Raw genomic sequence first — 20,429 nt, 5'->3', positions numbered from 1 at the left:
TAACAAGTAGACACTGCCTAGCCCTCTCAGGATTTTCTCAAGAACCAGAGGCAAAAGAGAGGGCAGCTGATGTTTTCCACTGTTCCTGTGCCCATTCACTTACCTGACAGTTCGGGGGTCCTTTAGCCCTTCTCAAATCATACAAAAGAGGCATCAGCCTTGTCTTCTGAGGACCAGAGTGATTTGGAAATAGGTAAGTTGCTTCCAAGTCTGTAGTTATTTCTGATTGGCCTGAACACAGCGTGTTTGTTTGTTTGTGTTTGTTTTTCAATGCTGGTTATGGGTCTGGAAGACTTAAGTGTATTTATTTATTTATAAATCAGGGGTACAAGGTATAACTATGACAGTAAAAGGCTTATTCCATAAGTCATATATATGAGAAAAGCCATAGGCAAGCAGTAAGCTCTGGGCTGTTGGAGGATTTGCATTCTATAAGCATGCAGCATAATAATACATTTCCTCTTATTTCTTACCTGGGTTGGCAGTGGAAGGTAAGGAATTTCTCTTTGTGCTCCATAGTCGCTGTCTCCGGCTTTCCAGAATGAATAGTCCACAGTTGTCGAGAAATAACATTTATTAATCAACAATAAAACACACAATAGAAAAGGCCTTATGAATAAAACTATATATTTATAATGCTTTATTTTTTTGATCCAATACTTCACAAAACACTACAGACAGTAACAAAATAATTCAATAATTATTAAAAACTTTCCAGAGAATTATAGGATACTCTTTATAATATGTGAGCATCAACAAGGCCACAGCCATTAAATACACTATTAAACACTATCACACATATCTTTCTTGATTAAGGGATATGATTAATTTTTATCCAGAAGTCATAACATTGACACATATCCATACACAAGAGAACAACTCAGAATAAGTGAAGCAGATACCCCAGTGAAATGGAATCATCTGCCTTTATATCATTTAAAGATATTACAGTGTTAACAGGATAGAAGTCAACACACTAAAGAGAAATGTTGGGGTTTTCTTGGGGTTCGAGGAAGAAAGTAGGGCAATTAATGAAAACTCTTACATATTTTCCATTGCTCTCTTAGCAATATGCTCCCTTCCCTTTTCTACCTTTTCTTGGTTGAGGTATTCCAGCACTTTCATTAACAGATCTTCATCCAAGTACTGTCTGTTTGGGGTATCATCATTCTTTGGGGGCCCCACAGGGAGCCTTTTGCTTACCGATGCCAGTCTTTCAGTCTCCTGAGAGCTACCTTGATTCAACTGCTCTTTGATGGCCTGCTCAATTTGGTCCTCTTCCTGTTGGTTATCTTCAGGGGAGACTTGACTTGGAACTCGCTTCACCTGGTTTGAATTCATGATCTCAGGGTATTTCACTAGCATCCTGGCCAAGTACTCTCCTAATTCTTGATCCTTGTCACTCAGGTTTTCATATGCCATTTGTCTATTCTCAACATCTGGCATCCACGCACCTTTGGGAAGCTGGTTCGCTCCAGATCTTCCAGGACCGTAGGGGAGCCTGGGCAGAACTTTCTCTCGGTTGTACTGACTGGAAACATATGGAGGCTTTTGGTTTGCTGCATTTTCCATCCCTAAAAGACTTAAAATGTCCTCTACAGTTAGCCCCTCTGGTAGGGCCTGTGCCACAGCACGACCGGGTGTTTTGGAATAACCATTCTTGGAGAGCATTTTGTTTGGGAAAGCATCTGGACGGTCTCCGTCAACCTCTGAGATGTCATCTAGGTCAACAGGAAGTTCCACCTCCTGCTCGGGTTCCACCGATCCATTTGGCTTCTCTCCAGTTTTGAGCATGTCAATTAAGTCTTCAGGGGGTATCTGTAAATTCCTTGAGATTTCAATCAGCTGGTAAATAGACTGAGAATCAAGTGGTTTCTCAAAAAGCCTGGTTGCTCTTTCCCCGCTTTGCCCATTCTGTGCCTTCCCACTGCCTGCAGCATTCACTAACCTTCTCAGATAGGCAATTACTTTGGAGACATCATCTGAGAGTTGGTCTTTACTCTCTTTCCGGAGATCTTCATCCTCGAGGCCCAGCTGCCCTGAACGCTTCATTTCTTCATTGATTTGATCATTTTTTTCTATATTCTCCTTGCTGTCTCTTACCTCTTCCTGGGTTTGGCTCTCTATTTTTTCTTCTACTGGGTTCCAATCTTCTCCCCCAACCACATCTTCATAGGCAATGTTATTGGCCTTGTAGATACCGTCTTCATCATCTGTATAAAGTTTTTGCTCCTCATCAACTCTCTCACGCTTCTGGTTGTTTGGTCCTGTCAGTTTCCCTAGCTCTTGGAACACAGATTCTAGTGTGGCAAGACTTTGAGGAGTATATTGTTCCTCCACTATTTCATTTGTGCGTTTAAAGGGGTTATCCCTGGAATTCTCTTCATACATAGGAGGGAATCGCATGTGCTTGAGCTTCCTCTCTGGCCATTGTTGAGTCTCGTAATCATCAGGCATGTCCATTGGAAAGTTCTTTTCTGAATTCAAAGCATAGGGCTTTTCTTTTGGTGCAGACTGAGGCTCATTTTCCGCCTGTCTCAAAGCTTCAAGTATTATCCTCATCCACTCATCTTCACTCAGAGAATCCCTTGTGCTTTCTGGCAAGCGACTTTCATCACCATTTTCTTTCTTCTGAAGAGGAACAGAGATACCTTGGTAGGGATTGTAGTCTGGGCTGTTTTCTTCTTTGTGAGCTTGTTGTCGGAGTTTTTCTATGTATTCCAAAGCTCTGATCATTTCAGGACTGGGAAACTTTTGGGCATTCTCCAGTCTGAGGTCTGGTTCCTTCTGAAGCAGCTGGTTTCGCTGAAATGAAGCTGCTTCATCTCCAGAGATGAGGAAAATTAAAGGGATCAGAGACAGAGCTGCTCCAAGCCGGTGAGTCTTAGTTTCTGCCATGTTTGAAAGATGTCCCTAAAGCATAGAAAATATGAATTAACACAAATGAAAAACTAGAAGTCACTATAGCAAAAGCAGTAACTGACCATTGAGGGGCAACACATGGCAGAGATTGTTTCACATTCAACTTAGGATGACTCTTTTTAAAAGCCATACATATTTCCTATACAACCCCTCACAAGCTAACTGCAGGAATCCAGTGAAATTGTTACCCAACTACATCAATTTTGCACGGCATTCACTTCGTTAAAATAATAACCAAAAGACTGATATGAGGTTTTGTTTTTTAACTTGCAAAACATGTAGTTTGTCTTTTTTTAAAGTGTGCATTGTCTTTAAAGTATGCATTAATAATGCATTAAAGTATGTTTTTAAAGTATGCATTAATAAAAAATTTCCAAGGTGACTTTTAGTTCTCTTGTAGAGCATTCCTACCAAAATCATTGGCCAAAAAAATTAGTTGCCTTAATTTAAAACATGATGTATGTATATACACATGTACACACACACACACACACACACACACACACACACACACACTGAATGATTTCCTTAAGGTTGTATCAAGAAACCATGTGGGTTAGTTCTTGAACTGTCCATCTAATTTTGTTGTAGAAACACCACAGCAGTGACATTATATATGATGAAGTAATACAGCATCTTAACATCAATCATACTGAATTTCCTTATGGATGAATCCTACTTACATATATTTTTCAGAAATAACTTGTTCTTACACTGACACTAAACCCAACTGTCAATTTTAAAAGTTCTATACCTTAATAATCTCCAGAATATGGATCTTCTCGGGTCCCAGCTAGCAGGCTAACCTAGTGAAGTTTCTTCCTGTGTAAACACGCTAAGAAAGTAAACTTTTAAAATGTCTGTGTTCCATATTTCTTCTAATAATTTTGTTCATGACTGTCTTGCAAAATGCAATCATGGCTATATTTTTCATCAGCCCTTAAGAATACATAGTAAATAATAACAGATGCTTCAGAGAGAACATAAGTTTTCTTAACCAGTCTATTTCTGAATTTGTGAGTGTTCAGATTCAGCTTGACTTATGTCTGTGTCTATTTTGGTGTGGACCTGTGAAATCTTAAATGACTCATACTGTTAGAAAATCTGAAAATAACCACTATGTAACTCCCCATTTAGATAAACACAGACAATATGTTGAATTCTTCCTACTTAAAAATCTTCATTCATTTTTTTTCTCCAATGCTTCATAATCTCACATATGAATTAGCAAGGGGATTATTTTTTACATGTTTTACATTAACATTGCTAACATTGAAAAACGATTTTAATATTTGCAATTTTGTTGCAAATAAATGTAAGGAAAGATCACGTTTGTTCATGATATCTTACTTGCGTCATGATTTTGTGGTATATAAGCTAAGTTTTATGGACACAATTTTCTGTTAGCTTAGACATCAATTGTAAAAAATATCATTTTTCACTAGAGCATTTTGGTTTTTAAGTAATACTTTCAGTTTTTAGACCTACCAATGGTTGTAGTTAGAGAAATTTCTTTACCATAAATGCATATTTATTAAAATGTTTCCCATTAATCAGACTACTTAATTTACTGAAAGAAAAAAACCTTTAAAGGCATGTCAGAGAAAACTCTTCAAATGTTTACTATGAATTAATGTTTCCTGTAAGAAACTGTAACATTTAAAGAAGTGTAAATTCTTAGATTTAAATAAAAGTACATTCTAATTTCTTCTTTATATTATTTCAGGATTAATTTATCTTTGATGATCTATTTCCAACATTGGCATTTGAAATAGTAGTTTTAAGAATCTTAATGAACTTATTTTCTTTGAAACCAGTATCCTGAAGTAGTCTTAACATATGAGTTATGTGCTTGTCTTTGAAATCATTATCTTGGAGATGGGCTTTGCTGTGGAATTGGGGAAGAATACATCATGCAGTGATTTAAACCACAGCCTAACACATGCTATTTCTTTGGTCATTTATAAGGTTCAGTTCGGATGACATAGTTATTGCCTTTGAGTAAGACTCGAGGGATTTCTTTCCCAGGTAGCAGCTCTTCTACATACTAAAGATGGTTTCGACAGCTCTAATATTCTATGTACAATTTGAACTAAAGCTTCGTAAGCTAAAGTGTCTTTTCTGTTGAAATCAGACTGGAGCATTGACAAATGCAGATGGATATATCTAATTTGAGCAATTCTACTAATTAGGACAGAGAAAAAAGAAACACTAGTCCCATTAAAAATTTACAGTAAAATATTGTACCACCTCTTTCATTCAAACATAATAAAAATATCTTACACAGTTATGAATGTTTTCCTCATGGAAATTCGAAATTATCATCTCTCTATAATTCGTGGTCACATCCAACCTATACCCCAAGATAATATTGCACCCTGAATAAAAGGAAAAGCCTGTACTCAGGATAATTCTAATTTTACTCTCCTGGGACTAAAACTGGGGAATAACAACGTAAGCCCTTTCAGAGAGTATCAGTTCAGAAAATAATTTTAGACAATTTAATTCATTTTGAGCTCTTGTAAGGTAAATGTCAAAGAAAATAAGAAAAACTAGTTCCAAAATTGGTTGCCTCTATGACTAATGTGTTTAACAGCCCTTGAATGATTGGAAACCTACTGCTAAGAATATTAAACATAAAATTATATCTCTGGCTTTGTATCTAGTTCTTAAGAGAACAAACAATACATTAAGGAAAGAAACAAAATATCAGGCTTAGTAACTTTACATTAATATGGGTATTGACACTAAAATCCTTAACTTTTTCACACTTCTTACATATGGTTATCTAAATAGCATAATGGTTATAAATATCCAACAGCAAATGGTATACATCATAGATTCAATTCTATATGTAAATATAGATTTATCTATATATAAGTATATGTCCTTGTATTGGTTGAAGAGCAGCAGGTTGCTATTCAGTTATTCTACAGATAAAAGGTTGCCAAAAGGTCTTTTTATTCTCAGCTAGGATTCAAGGAAAGAACACGCAGTTTAGAACTTTCCAGTAAATCGAAGGAAAAGCAGCCTTACCCCTTTTTTATATGGCAGAGGAGGTCCACAGCATGTCCTTCCCAGTCCGCCTGGTGAGCTGCTCGGGCCGTTTCAGCACCCGGACAGCTCCTCGGCTTATAGGGAGCCGCCGCGCCTGACTCCGCACTGCCACACTGACGTCACCCGGCTCAGCCACAAACCGGAGCACAGGCGAGTTTTTTCAAAGAACCCGAGAGAAAATAATCACTTTATATATTTAAGGGGGGAAAAATGCTGCATGCTTACGCCACCTGTCTTTTTGTGGCAAAAATTGCAGTTTTCTTTTCTTCTTTCATCAAAATTTTTGAGACTGGCTCTGCACAATTTCCCTTAGAAAGAACGAAATCTGTCAGACAGACGGCTAATTGAAACGTAATCTCATCTATGTTCTAGTATCTTGTGATAAGTGTTTCCTGTTGCTGTTGTTTTTGTCGTTATTTTAAAAAGTTTTACACACAAGGACTTTTTTTCTTCATTGCCCACAAGGAAATTACATTACCTAAGTTCCCTGGTATACTCTGAAAGGAATGGAAGGCACATTATTATAATGAAAAGTCGTATTTTGTATCACAACCACAAGCAGCATTATTTTTATTTTATTTTTTTTCAACGGTTTTATTTTTTTATTTTTGGGACTGAGAGAGACAGAGCATGAACGGGCGAGGGGCAGAGAGAGAGGGAGACACAGAATCAGAAACAGGCTCCAGGCTCTGAGCCATCAGCCCAGAGCCCGACGCGGGGCTCGAACTCACGGACCGTGAGATCGTGACCTGGTTGAAGTCGGACGCTTAACCGACTGCGCCACCCAGGCGCCCCAAGCAGCATTATTTTTAAATTCACATTTATTTGAATAAAAAAGAAATTTTTCTTTTTCTTTTTTTTTTTTTTTTTTTTTTTTTTGTTTTTTTGGTTTCTGTTTGAGAGTAAACCTCAAAGTTCTAATGAGTTGGAATTTTGTTTTAGAGCTTCAATATAGTTTTGAAGTGGGTAGTCATAAGATTTCAGGTCTAGTACCCAATAATTTTCTATGAATCTGTCATTATCTTTTACAATACCTGTCTCAAAAAGGGAAGCTCAGAAGTTGAGTGTTAATGAAAAAACTTCCATTAAGTGAAAAACGGATTCTTTTACTGTTAGAGAAAAATGTGATACGTATGTAATGGGAATTCATTTGCAATTGAAAGCAAGTTGAGCTATAAATATTTTTTCCTTTTCTATGGAATCAGATGAATTGAATACCTTCCATACACATGACTAATCCAGGGAATAATATACCAATTAACTCCCAACCTCTCGTATTTGTAATTCATGACCATTGCTCTGCTTTGCCAGATAATATGATTATATAGTTTAATAATTTATAAAAGTCTAAATTTTTAACTATTTTATTAAAGATGTGAGTTTTTAAAAACTGTATGTTTTGAAATATACTTTAAGTATGAAAAAAAATCTTGCCATATAAGAGATGTCTTTATAGCTCTGTTCAATGAATAATCAGCCACTGATTTATCCATTCAATAATTTGTAATGCCTATTAAGTGCCAGATACATAGATGAATTATATACATGTGTTAGCTTTTATATGATACCATATATATAGATAGATAGATAGATAGATACACACACATATATATATATATGATAGCTTTTTATCACATCATATATATGGCCATATATATATATATATATATATATATATATATATGCTTTTGAGGATTCTTTAGTCCATTTAGTCTAGTGGGGATGACAAACAGATTATTTTGATATAAATTGGAAAGCACTAAGAAAGATGTTAGCCAGCGGTGTTTGGGAAGCACTGTGGACAGCCGTGTCATTCCTTCTAGAAATTCAAGGGGAAAACTCATGGGTAAGAAACCTCCTGGTAAAAGAAGACTTTACTAAGATATTTCATTATCAGGTTTTATTAAAGTGATTTCTAACTATGTTAGATAAACCACAGAACTCTTGAAATCCTCAAGGAGACAGGAATCGTTTAAAATATTAGGGAAAAAAACCTTGGGAAAAATAACCCTTGATTTTCCTTCCTTGCTCTCCTATTGAAAATATTTGATTTTTCTAAATGACCAGAAGCACTATCATCTGTGGATTGACATGGAAGTCATACAGCTCAGATGGGAATCTTACGGCCAATTCATCCAATAGTTTTATGCTTCATAATGAGTTTTTAGAGCAAGGTCAAGCGCTAGGTTTAAGAGAAAGGGTTGAAAATCCCATTTCTCCACTACCGTCTCAATGATATCAGCTCTTTTGCTGATGTTTTTGTTAGCTTTACACATGAAAACATTTTCTTTAACCTTGACAAATATTTAAGCCACTCTGAGTTTGACCTAATTTGTTTTCCAGTAGCTCTGCGTGGCCAGCTGAACTAATCAGTATCAATATTGCCCCAGAAAATTCTGCAAGCTTACTCCTAAAGGGTTGAATTAGTTCAATATATGTCTCAACAGCTCTCAAGGAAGTCACTCTTGACCAGGCTAGTACATAAATATGGAATTGAACTCTTTTGGTAAGGACCGGAAACTAAGATCCCAAAGTCAATCTCTTTCCTGAGGTTAATCACCCAATATCCATATAAACATTCATTCAAAAACTCCAAGTAGAATTGAGATGTCAGAAGGCAGCTGCTGGGATGGACTGGCTTCATCAGCTACAGGTGTGGGTAGAGTAATGAGCCATATGTGGGTAACTGAATTCCTGCCTCTCTATGGTACTATGATAAATACACATCATGTATAGAGTTCCAGGGTATTCCAAGCACTGTACTTGGAATTCTACAACCTGATTTGATGCTCATGACAACTGTGAAAGATAGTTGTTTTTATCTCCATTTTGCAGCTGATGAAACCGAAATTCAGAAATAAATAAGTTGGCCACTGTTTCCTCATTCATAACTGGTAGAGGTGTGATTTGAACCTAGTTCTTTCCAAAGGCATTTCCATAATAAAGACTATGATTTAGGCACTCTGCCAGGTTATCAGGATAGAGAAATGAATATGGCAGGAATCCAACCCTTAAAGATCCAAGTCTAGAATGTAGTCACTTTGACAAAAGTCCTTAGGGGTTGTCCCAATTGCTTTTTGTGGTCACTGTCCCAGATGGCCTAGGCCCAGACTCCCATCTGGGGCAGCAAAAATGGAAAACAAGAGTCAACATTAGATCACTTCATTGATGCTATGTGCCATATTATAATGTCTTTTAAACAAGAGAGTAGTTATTGAGTTTGGAAAATTCTATGCACCAGCAGGCTGTGTTCTACAGATTTTTCAATTTTTCGATTTTTTAATATTTAACGTATCTCTAGAAAACATTAAATTTTTTGCCAGTAGTTTTTGTTCTAACGGAAACTATTTGCTCAAATAGAGATCTATTTGAAGAAGTTCAAAGGTAATATGTAGAGAGAAAGCAGTGTTGCTGTTGATGTGAAGTCTTTTAGAGCAGGTACAATATATTACAGATAACCGATAAATCTTTGTATTACTAAGCCTGAGATAAAATCATTTTAAAGGTTCCTTACAAAATTTTAATCTTCTGTTAGGTCCAAGTTGCCAACTATCATTGCCTCCGAGAAACAAAGCTTTATATCTGGACCATTTTCAAAATAATTATGTACCATGTATGGTAATAGTTCTCACTAAATTAGCTTGGATCCTTACCATGTGCTGTGAAGATAAAGCCAATCATTCACAATTCAAATCTAAGTAATCAGAATGGGCTAATTTGTTTTTATGATCAGATTTTCTTAAATCTTAGTCATTTCATTCTTTGTTACTCAATTTCATATTTCATTTAGACCAGACTTTGATTTTGTCATTTGTACAAGCACTCTTAGTTATCCCTCAATTCGAAATGTATCTCTCCTCCGCTCCATTACACTTCCCATTTTGTTTCAATTTGTATGGGAGCAACTAAGATAGAGAAGCCAATGTGTCTTCTGTCTCCTGTTTGTGTCATCTCCTTCTCCCCCATCTCTTAATTCCCTCATTGTTCTCTCCCTTGGAAGATAAGACTCCTGGCGGAGTCCCGTCTGAAGGTCTGGGCTGTTTCTCATTGCTCATTCCTCACATGTCTGCCTCCCTTCTCTTCTGTTTACGCCTCCTTCTTTATACTCCTGTTTACTCTTTGCCTCCCTGGTTCCAAAATTTATTTAAGCTTCTTCCTCTTAGTTATAGCATACTTTCTTTATTAATAAATGTTCCTGTCATAAGATGAATTTTTTTTTTTAAAAAAAGCTCACTATCAAAGAAGAATGAAATGTTTTTCTACTTCCCTTGCAAAGGCAGAGCCTGCCAAATTGCTTTCAGAGAACATATAAATCAGAAACTGGGTGTGCTGAATACTGTAACTATCTAGTTTCTCAGACAAAATTCACTAGTTCTGGGAGGCAGGAACTCTGTTTTCTACCACTGTACCCTCACACTGACCCCATTGCCCTAGACTGAATGGCTGGCCCAAATGATGCTGTCTTGAATTGAGCTAAGATGTCTTCACTCCTACTATCAAAGCTCCATTTTGGAAAGCTTTCATCCTCTCAGAGTGTGGTTAGGCATATGAACTGCCTGATTCATGTGAGCTCCAGGTACTGCTAACAAATTATGCTGATATGTTTTTTAAGGAGATTTTCTTTCACTATATTTTTCTACTGTTTCCCTTATTTTGTAAAACATTTTCCTGGTATTTGAGTTAAAATTTGACATTGCACGTAAGAAAAATGAGCCATTTATAATTCTAGTATTTGTGAAATGGGATTTGGCTGTGAAATTATTTTTGCATTTGCCTACTAGGTACTAAAATATGATTTTTCCCATAAATCCTCAATGACAGCCACTTAGATAAATTTAGGCTTTCTTTTCCATTGCCTTTGGATTCTAGAACCATCTGGTGATTGGAGGAAAAGAAAGTACCATTTCCTTAATCTAATGCCATGCATGTCTGAGCATCTGCTCCCTCAGTGGATTTTGGGAAAAGAAGTTTGTGCCCTAGAAGTTAATTACTTTGTTTAAAACAACACTGAATGACTCTTTCAGAGTCTCCTGGCATAATTGTTTTGTGAATCAACATTTTGAGTGCATACATGCAAACATTTTAACAAGGATATTTTCTGTTTGGAAATCACCCAAGTACACATTTTTATGCCTCCTTTTAACCAGAAGCCCAAGGAGTTGCATGAGAGTCTTCAAGGTCAAAGTTTAGCATCATTATGGTCAAGTTTAGCATTTTGTCTTCAGGGCTCCCACTGATTCACCAGATGACTTTCACAGTTCATGTCGTCTTTTTTGGGAGTTCAGAGTGCTATTTTGGTAAAACGAGTATATCACTTCTGGAGGCAGGGCACTCCCATGTGTAATATGAAGTCGGGAATTGAAAACAGGCTCCCCAACCTAAAATCTCCTCCCCCAAAGAAAGCCACTGAGGCTGTATCCCACAAATCAGGCAATTTTTTTTTTTTTCTTGAACTTTCAGTATGGAGTCCGGGAATTAGCACACAAATCAAATCATCTACGACTTTGACACTGAAGAAAGGAGGATATGCTACAGGTAAGGGGATTTACAGTGACGGTGCCGTGATTCTCTCTGTGGTTCCAGATCAACAACATCAGCCATCACCTGGAGAATAGCAACACAAATTCTCAGACCCCACTCAGATCTATCAAATCAGAAACGTTGGGGATGGATCCTAGTGATTGAGGTCCTATTACCCCTCTATGTGATTCTGATGGATCCTAAGTTTTGATAAACAGAGAATTACAGCCTGAGAAAAAGACTATACGGTGAACCCCGAGAATCCTCAAAAGCCTGAACAGAGGCTGTAGACTAGAGGTAAGAACCCTGAAAGTGGGGGATGTAGGGAAAAACTGAAGTAAAAAACAACAAAGAGAGACATGATTGATAAAGTTCCAGTTTGGTTTTAACCAGCCCCTTTTGGAGTACTCTAAACTACTTCGAGTCCCATAAGCAAACATTAGCAGAATGAAATGCATCTGTACCAGTTGTCCTTTGTGGGTATTTGGAAAAGTTGCTTCAGTAGCTTTAAACATGAGGAAATGAAATATCCCCATTATTGCTGCCCAAGGGGCTTAGAACTAGAAGCAGTGACTCCAGGGCCATTTCATAAATCACATCTGATATAAAGAAGAATACTAGGGGCGCCTGGGTGGCGCAGTCGGTTAGGCGTCCGACTTCAGCCAGGTCACGATCTCGCGGTCCGGGAGTTCGAGCCCCGCGTCAGGCTCTGGGCTGATGGCTCGGAGCCTGGAGCCTGTTTCCGATGCTGTGTCTCCCTCTCTCTCTGCCCCTCCCCCGTTCATGCTCTGTTTCTCGCTGTCCCAAAAATAAATAAAAAACGTTGAAAAAAAAATAAAAAAAAATAAAGAAGAATATTAAAAATACGATTAGTTAAGAGAAGTCATATCAATACTACAGTAAATTTGGTTCTCGGTCTCCTTCAAAAGATATGGTTATTTCCATACCTTTCTTAGATGGCATAATGAAACACTAATTTTTCCATTTCTTACATCTTTAAACTTTCCTCATGTCCCAACTTCTCATTAAACATAAAGCTAGATTTAAATGTAAATACATTTGACCTTTCCTACAGCTTTTCTAGAGACTTGCTCACCAGTCCATTATTTACTCTTATTATGAAAATGCTGCTGACATTTGTAAAGAACATCTTTTTCTCAGCTTAAAAAGATTTCATTTTAAATTGAACCTTGAATAAATACAGTTGAGTTTATCAGAGTACAAACTAGCTTATAGATTATTATGATTGGAAAGGCACATCTACTCTAACCTAGTCTATTACTTTAATCTCTTCCGTCACATTTATAACAACAACTTTCCAGCATATACTTAAATACCTCCAATGGCAAGCAACTCATTACCTTATGATTTCACTTGTTCCATCTTTGAACAACTTTATTATTAAATTTTGGGTCGTTTCCCTTGTACTGGCCTGACGTATGAACTTTTGTAGGCTTGACCATGGATGCTAGAACTCCAGGGCTCCATAGAGCTGGTCTCAGTCCTCTTCCCTATGATGAGAATTGTGCCTCCCCTCCCCCCTCCCCCCACCCCCGTGTTTTTCCCAAGTGAAACTGCTTGACTGAATTTTCTTCATGAGTCCTCATTCTGGTCCCCCATCCCCAAAGCACATCTTTGTCCTAATTCAAGACTCCAAACAGCATCTAACTCAGAGCAAACATCCTTTATCCTATCTCTCTCCCTAGGAAATCTCCCCAACCCCACTGCTTCTCCCATTCAACCTCTTACTTCCAAGGAAGCTCAGTTACCCTTTCTTCTGGAGAAGCGTCTCTGACTTCTTTGACATGGCAAATTCTCTCCAGAATATTCTCTCATGGGCCACATATCTTTCCTGGTTAGAACTTATTGCAGTTGTAATGTAGTATTTATTTGTAAGATTCTTAGACTGTTCTCTTCCCAGTTGATTATAATCTCTTTGAGGACATGAGGTCAGGGATCTTGTTTTGTTTCTTTCACTCTATACCCCAAAGCCATCCAAACCAATCTTAAAAGTACTCACATCTACAAAGAAACATATCAAGACCCAAGCTGACCCAATTCCTTCCCAATCTCTTATCTCCTCCTATATGTCGTCACACGATCAACAATAATCTCTGACCCACAGTTCCAACCACGGAATCATAATTCCTTAGCTCATTCCTGTACTCCCTCCACCCCCTTCTTCCCTATCCATTGCTAATTCTCCCGGTTACTTCTTTCTTATTTGTCCATTTCCACAGCCTCTTCACATCCCCTTATGTTTGGTCTTTCTCAGAATCTCTTTCCAACCTCTCCAGTGTTTATCACTAATCTCCTTTCTCATATGCATTTTTCCTCCAGGAAGTTGGTAACTTAGGGGAAATATTTTCTATTTCTATTCTGAGCCAGCACTCAGAAAATACTATTGATTGAATAACTGGAGTGTTTGACTTAAAAAAATAAAAGTCAATTTATATTAACTGCCTACTAAATGGAAACCACAGGGCTTGATGCTTAAAAATATAATAGCAAATTATCTTTCAACATTTTTCCATTATGAGTTTCCTCTGCTCAACTGGTACCAACTGGATTAACTTTCCACAGTTTGAGATTTTTCACTGATTTTTTTTTTCCTCAATGCTCTCTCATACCTCTCCAGTCCTAACTTCCTGGTTTTTCAGCTTCAGTTATGTAAACTTCTCTACCAGAAGGTATACTTACTGTCATCAGACCCATCTTTAATCATTTCTTTCTTCTTTCTTTCTTTCTTTCTTTCTTTCTTTCTTTCTTTTTCTTTCTTTCTTTCTCTCTTTTTTTTTCTTTCTTGTGTCGTGCTCTCTCAAAGGCACACATCATTCTCATTGCCCTGAAAATGGTCTACCACTCTTCTCCACCATTTTGACTCTTCGAAAAAAATTTAGTTGATTTGTCTCCTTAGCGAAGCCTTCCTTGATCAATCCCTACCCCCCACTGCATGTAGTTACTCCTTTTATTAGAGCATAGAGTTTTAAGGTGAAGTCCATTGAATCCCATGAAATTGAACACAACTGTTTAAGTGTATATTATAGTATTCTTTTTATCAGACAGCTCCAGAGCCATAAACAGATGCTCAAATGCATATGTAATCTTAAAATTTTGTTGTAACTCTTAGTACTGTTACTAAATATTTCTGATTTTCTCCTCTTCTGGCCATATGATATAACTACACCTCTTGGACTCCTGATTGGGTGGTACCATGTGAGAAGTTCTAGACCATGAGCTTAGAGTGGACATACCACAGAGTTCGCTCTCCCTCACCACAGTGACAGGCAAGGTTTGGGATAGTGACTGCCCACACAGCCTGGTCCCTTAGTGACTGACTGCAATGTGGAGTGTTGCCTTCCAGATCTTTCAGTGGCTTGCAGAGTGAGCAAGAAATAAAGCTGTTTTAAGCAATTGATTTGGGGGGATTGTTTGTTACTGTATCTCACTTAGCCCAAACTGACTGATACAAATATTGAGATGGAGTGGTTTAAAATATTACTACAACTTGAGTAACAGTCATAGTGTTACCTGGGGAAGAACAGTGAGATAAGTTGGCAATGAGGATTTTGTCTTGCGTTCCCCTGGGGGCTGCCATTATCAAAAGAGTCAACCAGATACATCTGTTTCTCAAAGTACAGAATGCATAGCCACAGCACCATTGAAAGTGATTTTATGTCAGGCATAGACATGGCAAAAGTATAACTGAATTGTACAGTCTGAAATTTATTCTTTGTACCATTCTCCTGGTTATATAAAGATGAAATTTTCAGTTTGGGGCTAGTATGTTTTGAACAGTTTTCTGACACTTGAAAATCTTCTCTTTTTTTTTTGGCCTTAGGCTCAGAGCTTTTTATAGGCTGCAGGATCTAAACAGAAATTTATTAACATCTCTATACTTTACTGAATTTATGGTTTGGGTTGCCTATTTATGGAGGTGATAAAATTTTTAAGTTGAGGCAGTGATACAAACTTCCTTTCATTTAAGCTTAACAAAAGACTCAGTATAGAAAAATATTAAGAAAATAGAAGTAGAAGTATCCTTAAAGATAACAAGAAAATTCTTCAAAGGACTAATTTTTTTGGAAATTTTGTGTTACATTGTAGTTCAACCTTGAGTGGGGCTTAATTTTCATTTTGGGGTCCAGGACTATTGGTTGTATAAGTCACATCCCCCTCCCTTCTTCTCATCTCCAAAAATGCTATATTCAATAACCAAAAAAAAAAAAAAAAAAAAAAAAAAAAAAAAATCATTTAAATTTTAAAGATGTTTTAGTTCCGCAGTAAAGTTAGCCTCAGAACAAATTCAACAAGCAGGAGTTAAATATGGTGGAAGGTATATTACTAGGCTCCTGTCTGGCTGTGTGACCACAGGCAAATTACTCAACCTTTCTGAGCCCCTGTTTTGTTTTGTTTTGTTTTGTTTTTATGTTTATTTATTTTGAGAGAGAGAGAGAAATAAATCATATTTATTTATTTTTAAATGTTTATTTATGTTTAATGTTTATATATTTGCACGCGCTAGCAAGGGAGCTAGCAGGGGAGGGGCAGAGAAAGAGGGAGACACAGAATCCCAAGCAGACTCCAGGCTCTGAGCTGTCAGCACTGAGACCTTTGCCGGGGCTGGAACTCAGGAACCCTGAGATCATGACCTGAGCCAAAGTCGGACGCCCAACCGACTGAGCCACCCACGTGCCCCTCCGAGCCCCTGTTTCTTAATTTGCCAAAAGACGTGATATTACCTGGGATAAGAGCCTTAGACAGTTGCTGCAAGGACCCAATTATATAACAGTCGTAGAAATGCTCTGGAAAGTTTGCGGCCCTCTGCAGAGATATCCTGCCTGATTATCATCCACCTCCCAATCCCTGGGAATTCACTGACACCGGGCTAGCAATAGCTGAACTTTGAAACTGTAACCCAGCTAAAAGATCATTTCCTTTATTCCAGCGTGATTAGACTTGCTTTCGGGACGCCCCTGCCAGGCAAAGCATCGCCCCCCGCCCCCCATCCCCGCCACTGGAATGAGAAAGAGCGGAGGCAAGAGTTTGCGTAGCCGCTGGCACCAAGGTCCGCTCCCCAGCCGGCGGAGGTGGCGTTTCTTCTGGGAAGCTGCTTCTGCCCCAAGCTGTCTTGACTTCAGCCCGGCGTGGCGTCAGACGGATGAATTGAAAGTCAAAACACACGCGGCTACAGGGAATAAGACGTGAGTCATGGTCCGCTGGGGCGCAGAGGTTCGGGCGGATCCGCAGCAGACGTGAATGGAAGCGAACACATCATTTCAGGCGAGCGCCGCCGCCGCCCTAGCCCCGGGGCCAGGTTCACGGTTTAATCATCAGTCTCCCCGCGCAGCCCTGCACGAGGGCGCGCGGGGGAAGCAATTTGCACATTAGGCATTCATGGAGGCGCAGCCATTCATTACATTCATCCCCTGGCTCTGTCCTAATGAGCCTCAGGAACAAGGCTGAAATGTCACGACGCTTGGGTGTCCAGATGCTGCTGAAGCAACCGGCAGCCGCGGGTCAGAGCAGCCAGGGGGGCTTCGCAAGCAAACCCCGAAGGCTCCCGGCCCTCTCGGCTGCTGAGCCAATTAGTGTTCCGGGTGAATGAGACTCTTCAGAGTCCCTTTTGGGCATTTTTCCCCCTCTGACCTCAACTCTGAAATCTCTCAATTGCCCGCGTGTCTCACCAGTACCCATCAGCTGAAGTAGGGTGTGGGGTCTTTGAACAATACCAGTCACAAGCCCAGGAGAGGAAATCCTGTTTTCCTCCTACAACAGTGAATTCCTAACTTCTGAACCATGCTTCATCACTCTTCATTTTAGCCACAAGTCAAGAAGCCTCCATCTATTAAAAGGAGAGGGAGGCAGTTAACGGGCACATTCTGGCTCCAGACTGCCCAGGTTCGAATCTGCCTCTGCCCCTCACTAGCTGTGAGTCCTGATCAGGCTATTCTCTCTGCTTTTGCTTCCTCGTTCCACAAAATAGAAATCATCATAGTAGGTCTGGGTTTTGGGAGATTCAATCAGAACAGTAAGCATAGTGCTATTATTATTAACAAGCATTTATTGGCTATTTTCTCTGTGCCAAGCATTGCATTAGGCATCAGTGTTACAACATGATTAAGATCCGAGGGCTGCCTGCATAGTGTCTGGTGGGAGAAAATGGCTTTTGGAAAACCATCTATACAAACCTAAATGCAATGGGCTGTCATAAATGTGTACTCAAGGGGCAGTGGAGGAGATCTTGATTAATTCTGCACAGGGGGGATGCAGATGATTCCAGGTAGCCGGGAAACTTTGAACGTGGCTGCCAACGATGGATGGAAGCAGCCAAGAGAAGAATAGAATTTGTGTCATCTTTACCTCCCAGAGAGTGGAGATTTTATACACCGCTTTCTTCAGTTGTCCAAAACCCAAGTTGGTCCCACGCGTCGTGCGTGACTTAAGTCACGTGAGATGCACGGATGTTCTGAAACCTCATCTCAAGGTCCAGAGCCTCTTTCGCCACACCGGTGTTCCTCCAGAAGACACTGCATGCTCCAGAGGTTAGCTGTGTCTCCCGAACCCAAAGACACTAAGCCTAGTAAAAGAATGGGTCTACGGGCACCTGGGTGGCTCAGTCAGTTAAGCATTTGACTTCGGCTCAGGTCATGATCTCATGGTTTGTGGGTCGGAGCCCCACCTTGGGCTCTGTGCTGACAGCTCAGAGCCTGGAGCCTGCTTCAGCTTCTGTATCTCCTTCTCTCTCTGCCCCTCACCGCCGCCCCCCCCACTTGTGTTCTGTCTCTCTCTAGCTCTAAAAAATAAATAAACGTTAAAAATTAAAAAAACAGGGGCGCCTAGGTGGCGCAGTCGGTTAAGCGTCCGACTTGAGCCAGGTCACGATCTCGCGGTCCGTGAGTTTGAGCCCCGCGTCGGGCTCTGGGCTGATGGCTCAGAGCCTGGAGCCTGTTTCCAATTCTGTGTCTCCCTCTCTCTCTGCCCCTCCCCCGTTCATGCTCTGTCTCTCTCTGTCCCAAAAATAAATAAAAACATTGAAAAAAAAATTAAAAAACAAAGACCTATTTTTAAAACAAGAAAGACACTTGTTGAAGGCCAAGATTTTCTCTATTGTCAAGATATCCTGGTCTTTGGGTGTTGAAATTAGGAGCTTATAGCTTTTATCAAGTAGCCACAACAGGACAACGAGACAACCACTTTTCAGAAGTCTTCGATGAGAAAAATTAAAGTAGGACCTATTAACCATACACCAATAAGGAGGGCTCAAATGGAAAGAGGAACCCTTTTGCACTGTTGGTGGGAATGCAAACTGGTGCAGCCACCCTGGAAAACAGTATGGAGGTTCCTCAAAAGATTAAAAATAGATCTACTGTACGACCCAGCAATTGCACTACTAGGTATTTATCCAGAGGATACAAGAATGCTGATTCAAAGGGGCACATGCACCCCAATGTTTCTAGCAGCACTATCAACAACAGCCAAAGTATGGAAATAGCCCAAATGTCCATCCACTGATGAATGGATAAAGAAGATCTGGTTTATATATACGATGGAATATTACTTGGCAACCAAAAAGAATGAAATCTTGCATTTGAAACAACATGGGTGGAGCTAGAGTGTATTATGCTAAGTGAAATCAGTCAGTCAGAGAAAGACAAATGTCATATGATTTCACTCATATGTGGAATTTAAGAAATAAAACATGAACATAGGGGAAGAGAAGGAAAAATAAAGTAAAATAAAAAGAGAGGGAGGAAGACATAAGAGCCTCTTATATACAGAGAACAAACTGAGGGTTGCTGGAGGGGAGGTGTGCAGGGGTTTGGGCTAGATGGGTGATGGGCATTAAGGAGGCACGTGCTGTGCTGAGCACTGGGTGTTGTATATAAGTGACGAATCACTAAATTCTACCCCCTGAAACCAATAAAAAAACAAAAGGAGAGCACAGATGGGATGGATACAATTATTGGTTACAAATGACATCCACTCTGGAATTCATAGGATACGGCACACATTTTGTTTTGTTTTTCTTTACAAGTTCCGTTAAATCCCATTCAATTCAATAGGTATTTATTGAGGGTTTACTATCTGCCAAGTGTTAGACACACTACTATAGCTATAACACAGGGAGCAGAAAACCACACACACACACACACACACACACACACACAGTTAAAGTAAGAAATGAAGCAAACAGTACAATTAAAACAGCCAGTGTTAATTAAGTTTGCTATGTGTCAGACATTTGACAAAGACTATCTTTACAACTAACTTATAAGGCAGGGAATATTACATGTTGAACTATCTGAAACTGTCATTTTTATATTGAAAATATTGAAAATAGACAATGTTCTGTGATTCAAACTAATATTATCACCATTTTGTTGGTGAGGAAGCTGAATCTCAGGGAGTATCATAGATAAACACAAATGGCCTGTGGTCAGATTACCTGGGTATGATTTGTGACTGTACCTCTTAGTAGTATTTCCTACCCTTACAAGGATTAAATGGAAAGTTGTAATAAATGTAAAGTGCCTGGTACATTATGAGATCTTAAAATTTTTCTACAGCAACTCGCTCCTCCTTAAGGGAGAAAAAGAAAACAAACAGACTGACCCCATTTCCAAGGCAACGGGGTGATTGGGGTTGAGGACTTGGCCTCCTGGTATCCTGGGCTGGATACCAGATCTGGCCCTGCTCACCCCAGTTCCAGAATCTGGAGATATGGATGCATTTGGAAGAAGTAGTTCAACATAGGGCTAGATAAAAGGAAGCCCCTCCCCACTCCCACAAATTATCCTAAATCAATCATGAATGCCAAGGAACTGGACACGAGAGAGATTCTAAGTAGCTAAAGACTGATGGGTAGAACCTAGAGCAATCATTAAGTTCGAGGTCAGAAAACTTGTGAGGGAGGCCCACGGTTTCTG

The 20,429-nt window shown here is 39.2% G+C and overlaps 1 protein-coding gene across 1 annotated transcript; it reads right to left on the bottom strand.

Annotated features, from left to right (window-relative positions):
- Nucleotides 1-610: 610 nt before the first annotated feature.
- On the bottom strand, nucleotides 611-6,079 carry SCG2 (secretogranin II). The gene is made up of 2 exons (XM_040450878.1): nucleotides 5,959-6,079; nucleotides 611-2,913 (listed from the first exon to the last, which is right to left on the bottom strand). Exon 2 carries the CDS (start codon nucleotides 2,896-2,898, stop codon nucleotides 1,042-1,044), a length of 1,857 nt encoding a protein of 618 aa, XP_040306812.1. The 5' UTR covers nucleotides 2,899-2,913; nucleotides 5,959-6,079; the 3' UTR covers nucleotides 611-1,041.
- Between the last annotated feature and the right edge of the window lie 14,350 nt (nucleotides 6,080-20,429).

Source organism: Herpailurus yagouaroundi, unplaced genomic scaffold (assembly GCF_014898765.1).
Source record: "Herpailurus yagouaroundi ecotype Mexico unplaced genomic scaffold, PumYag 202, whole genome shotgun sequence".
In the NCBI taxonomy this organism is placed as follows: Eukaryota; Metazoa; Chordata; class Mammalia; order Carnivora; family Felidae; genus Herpailurus; species Herpailurus yagouaroundi.
This window is presented reverse-complemented; position numbering and strand designations above follow the sequence as displayed.

Coding starts and splice junctions, on each gene's coding strand:
- SCG2 (XM_040450878.1), bottom strand. CDS start 2,898: ATGGCAGAAACTAAGACTCACCGGCTTGGAGCAGCTCTGTCTCTGATC.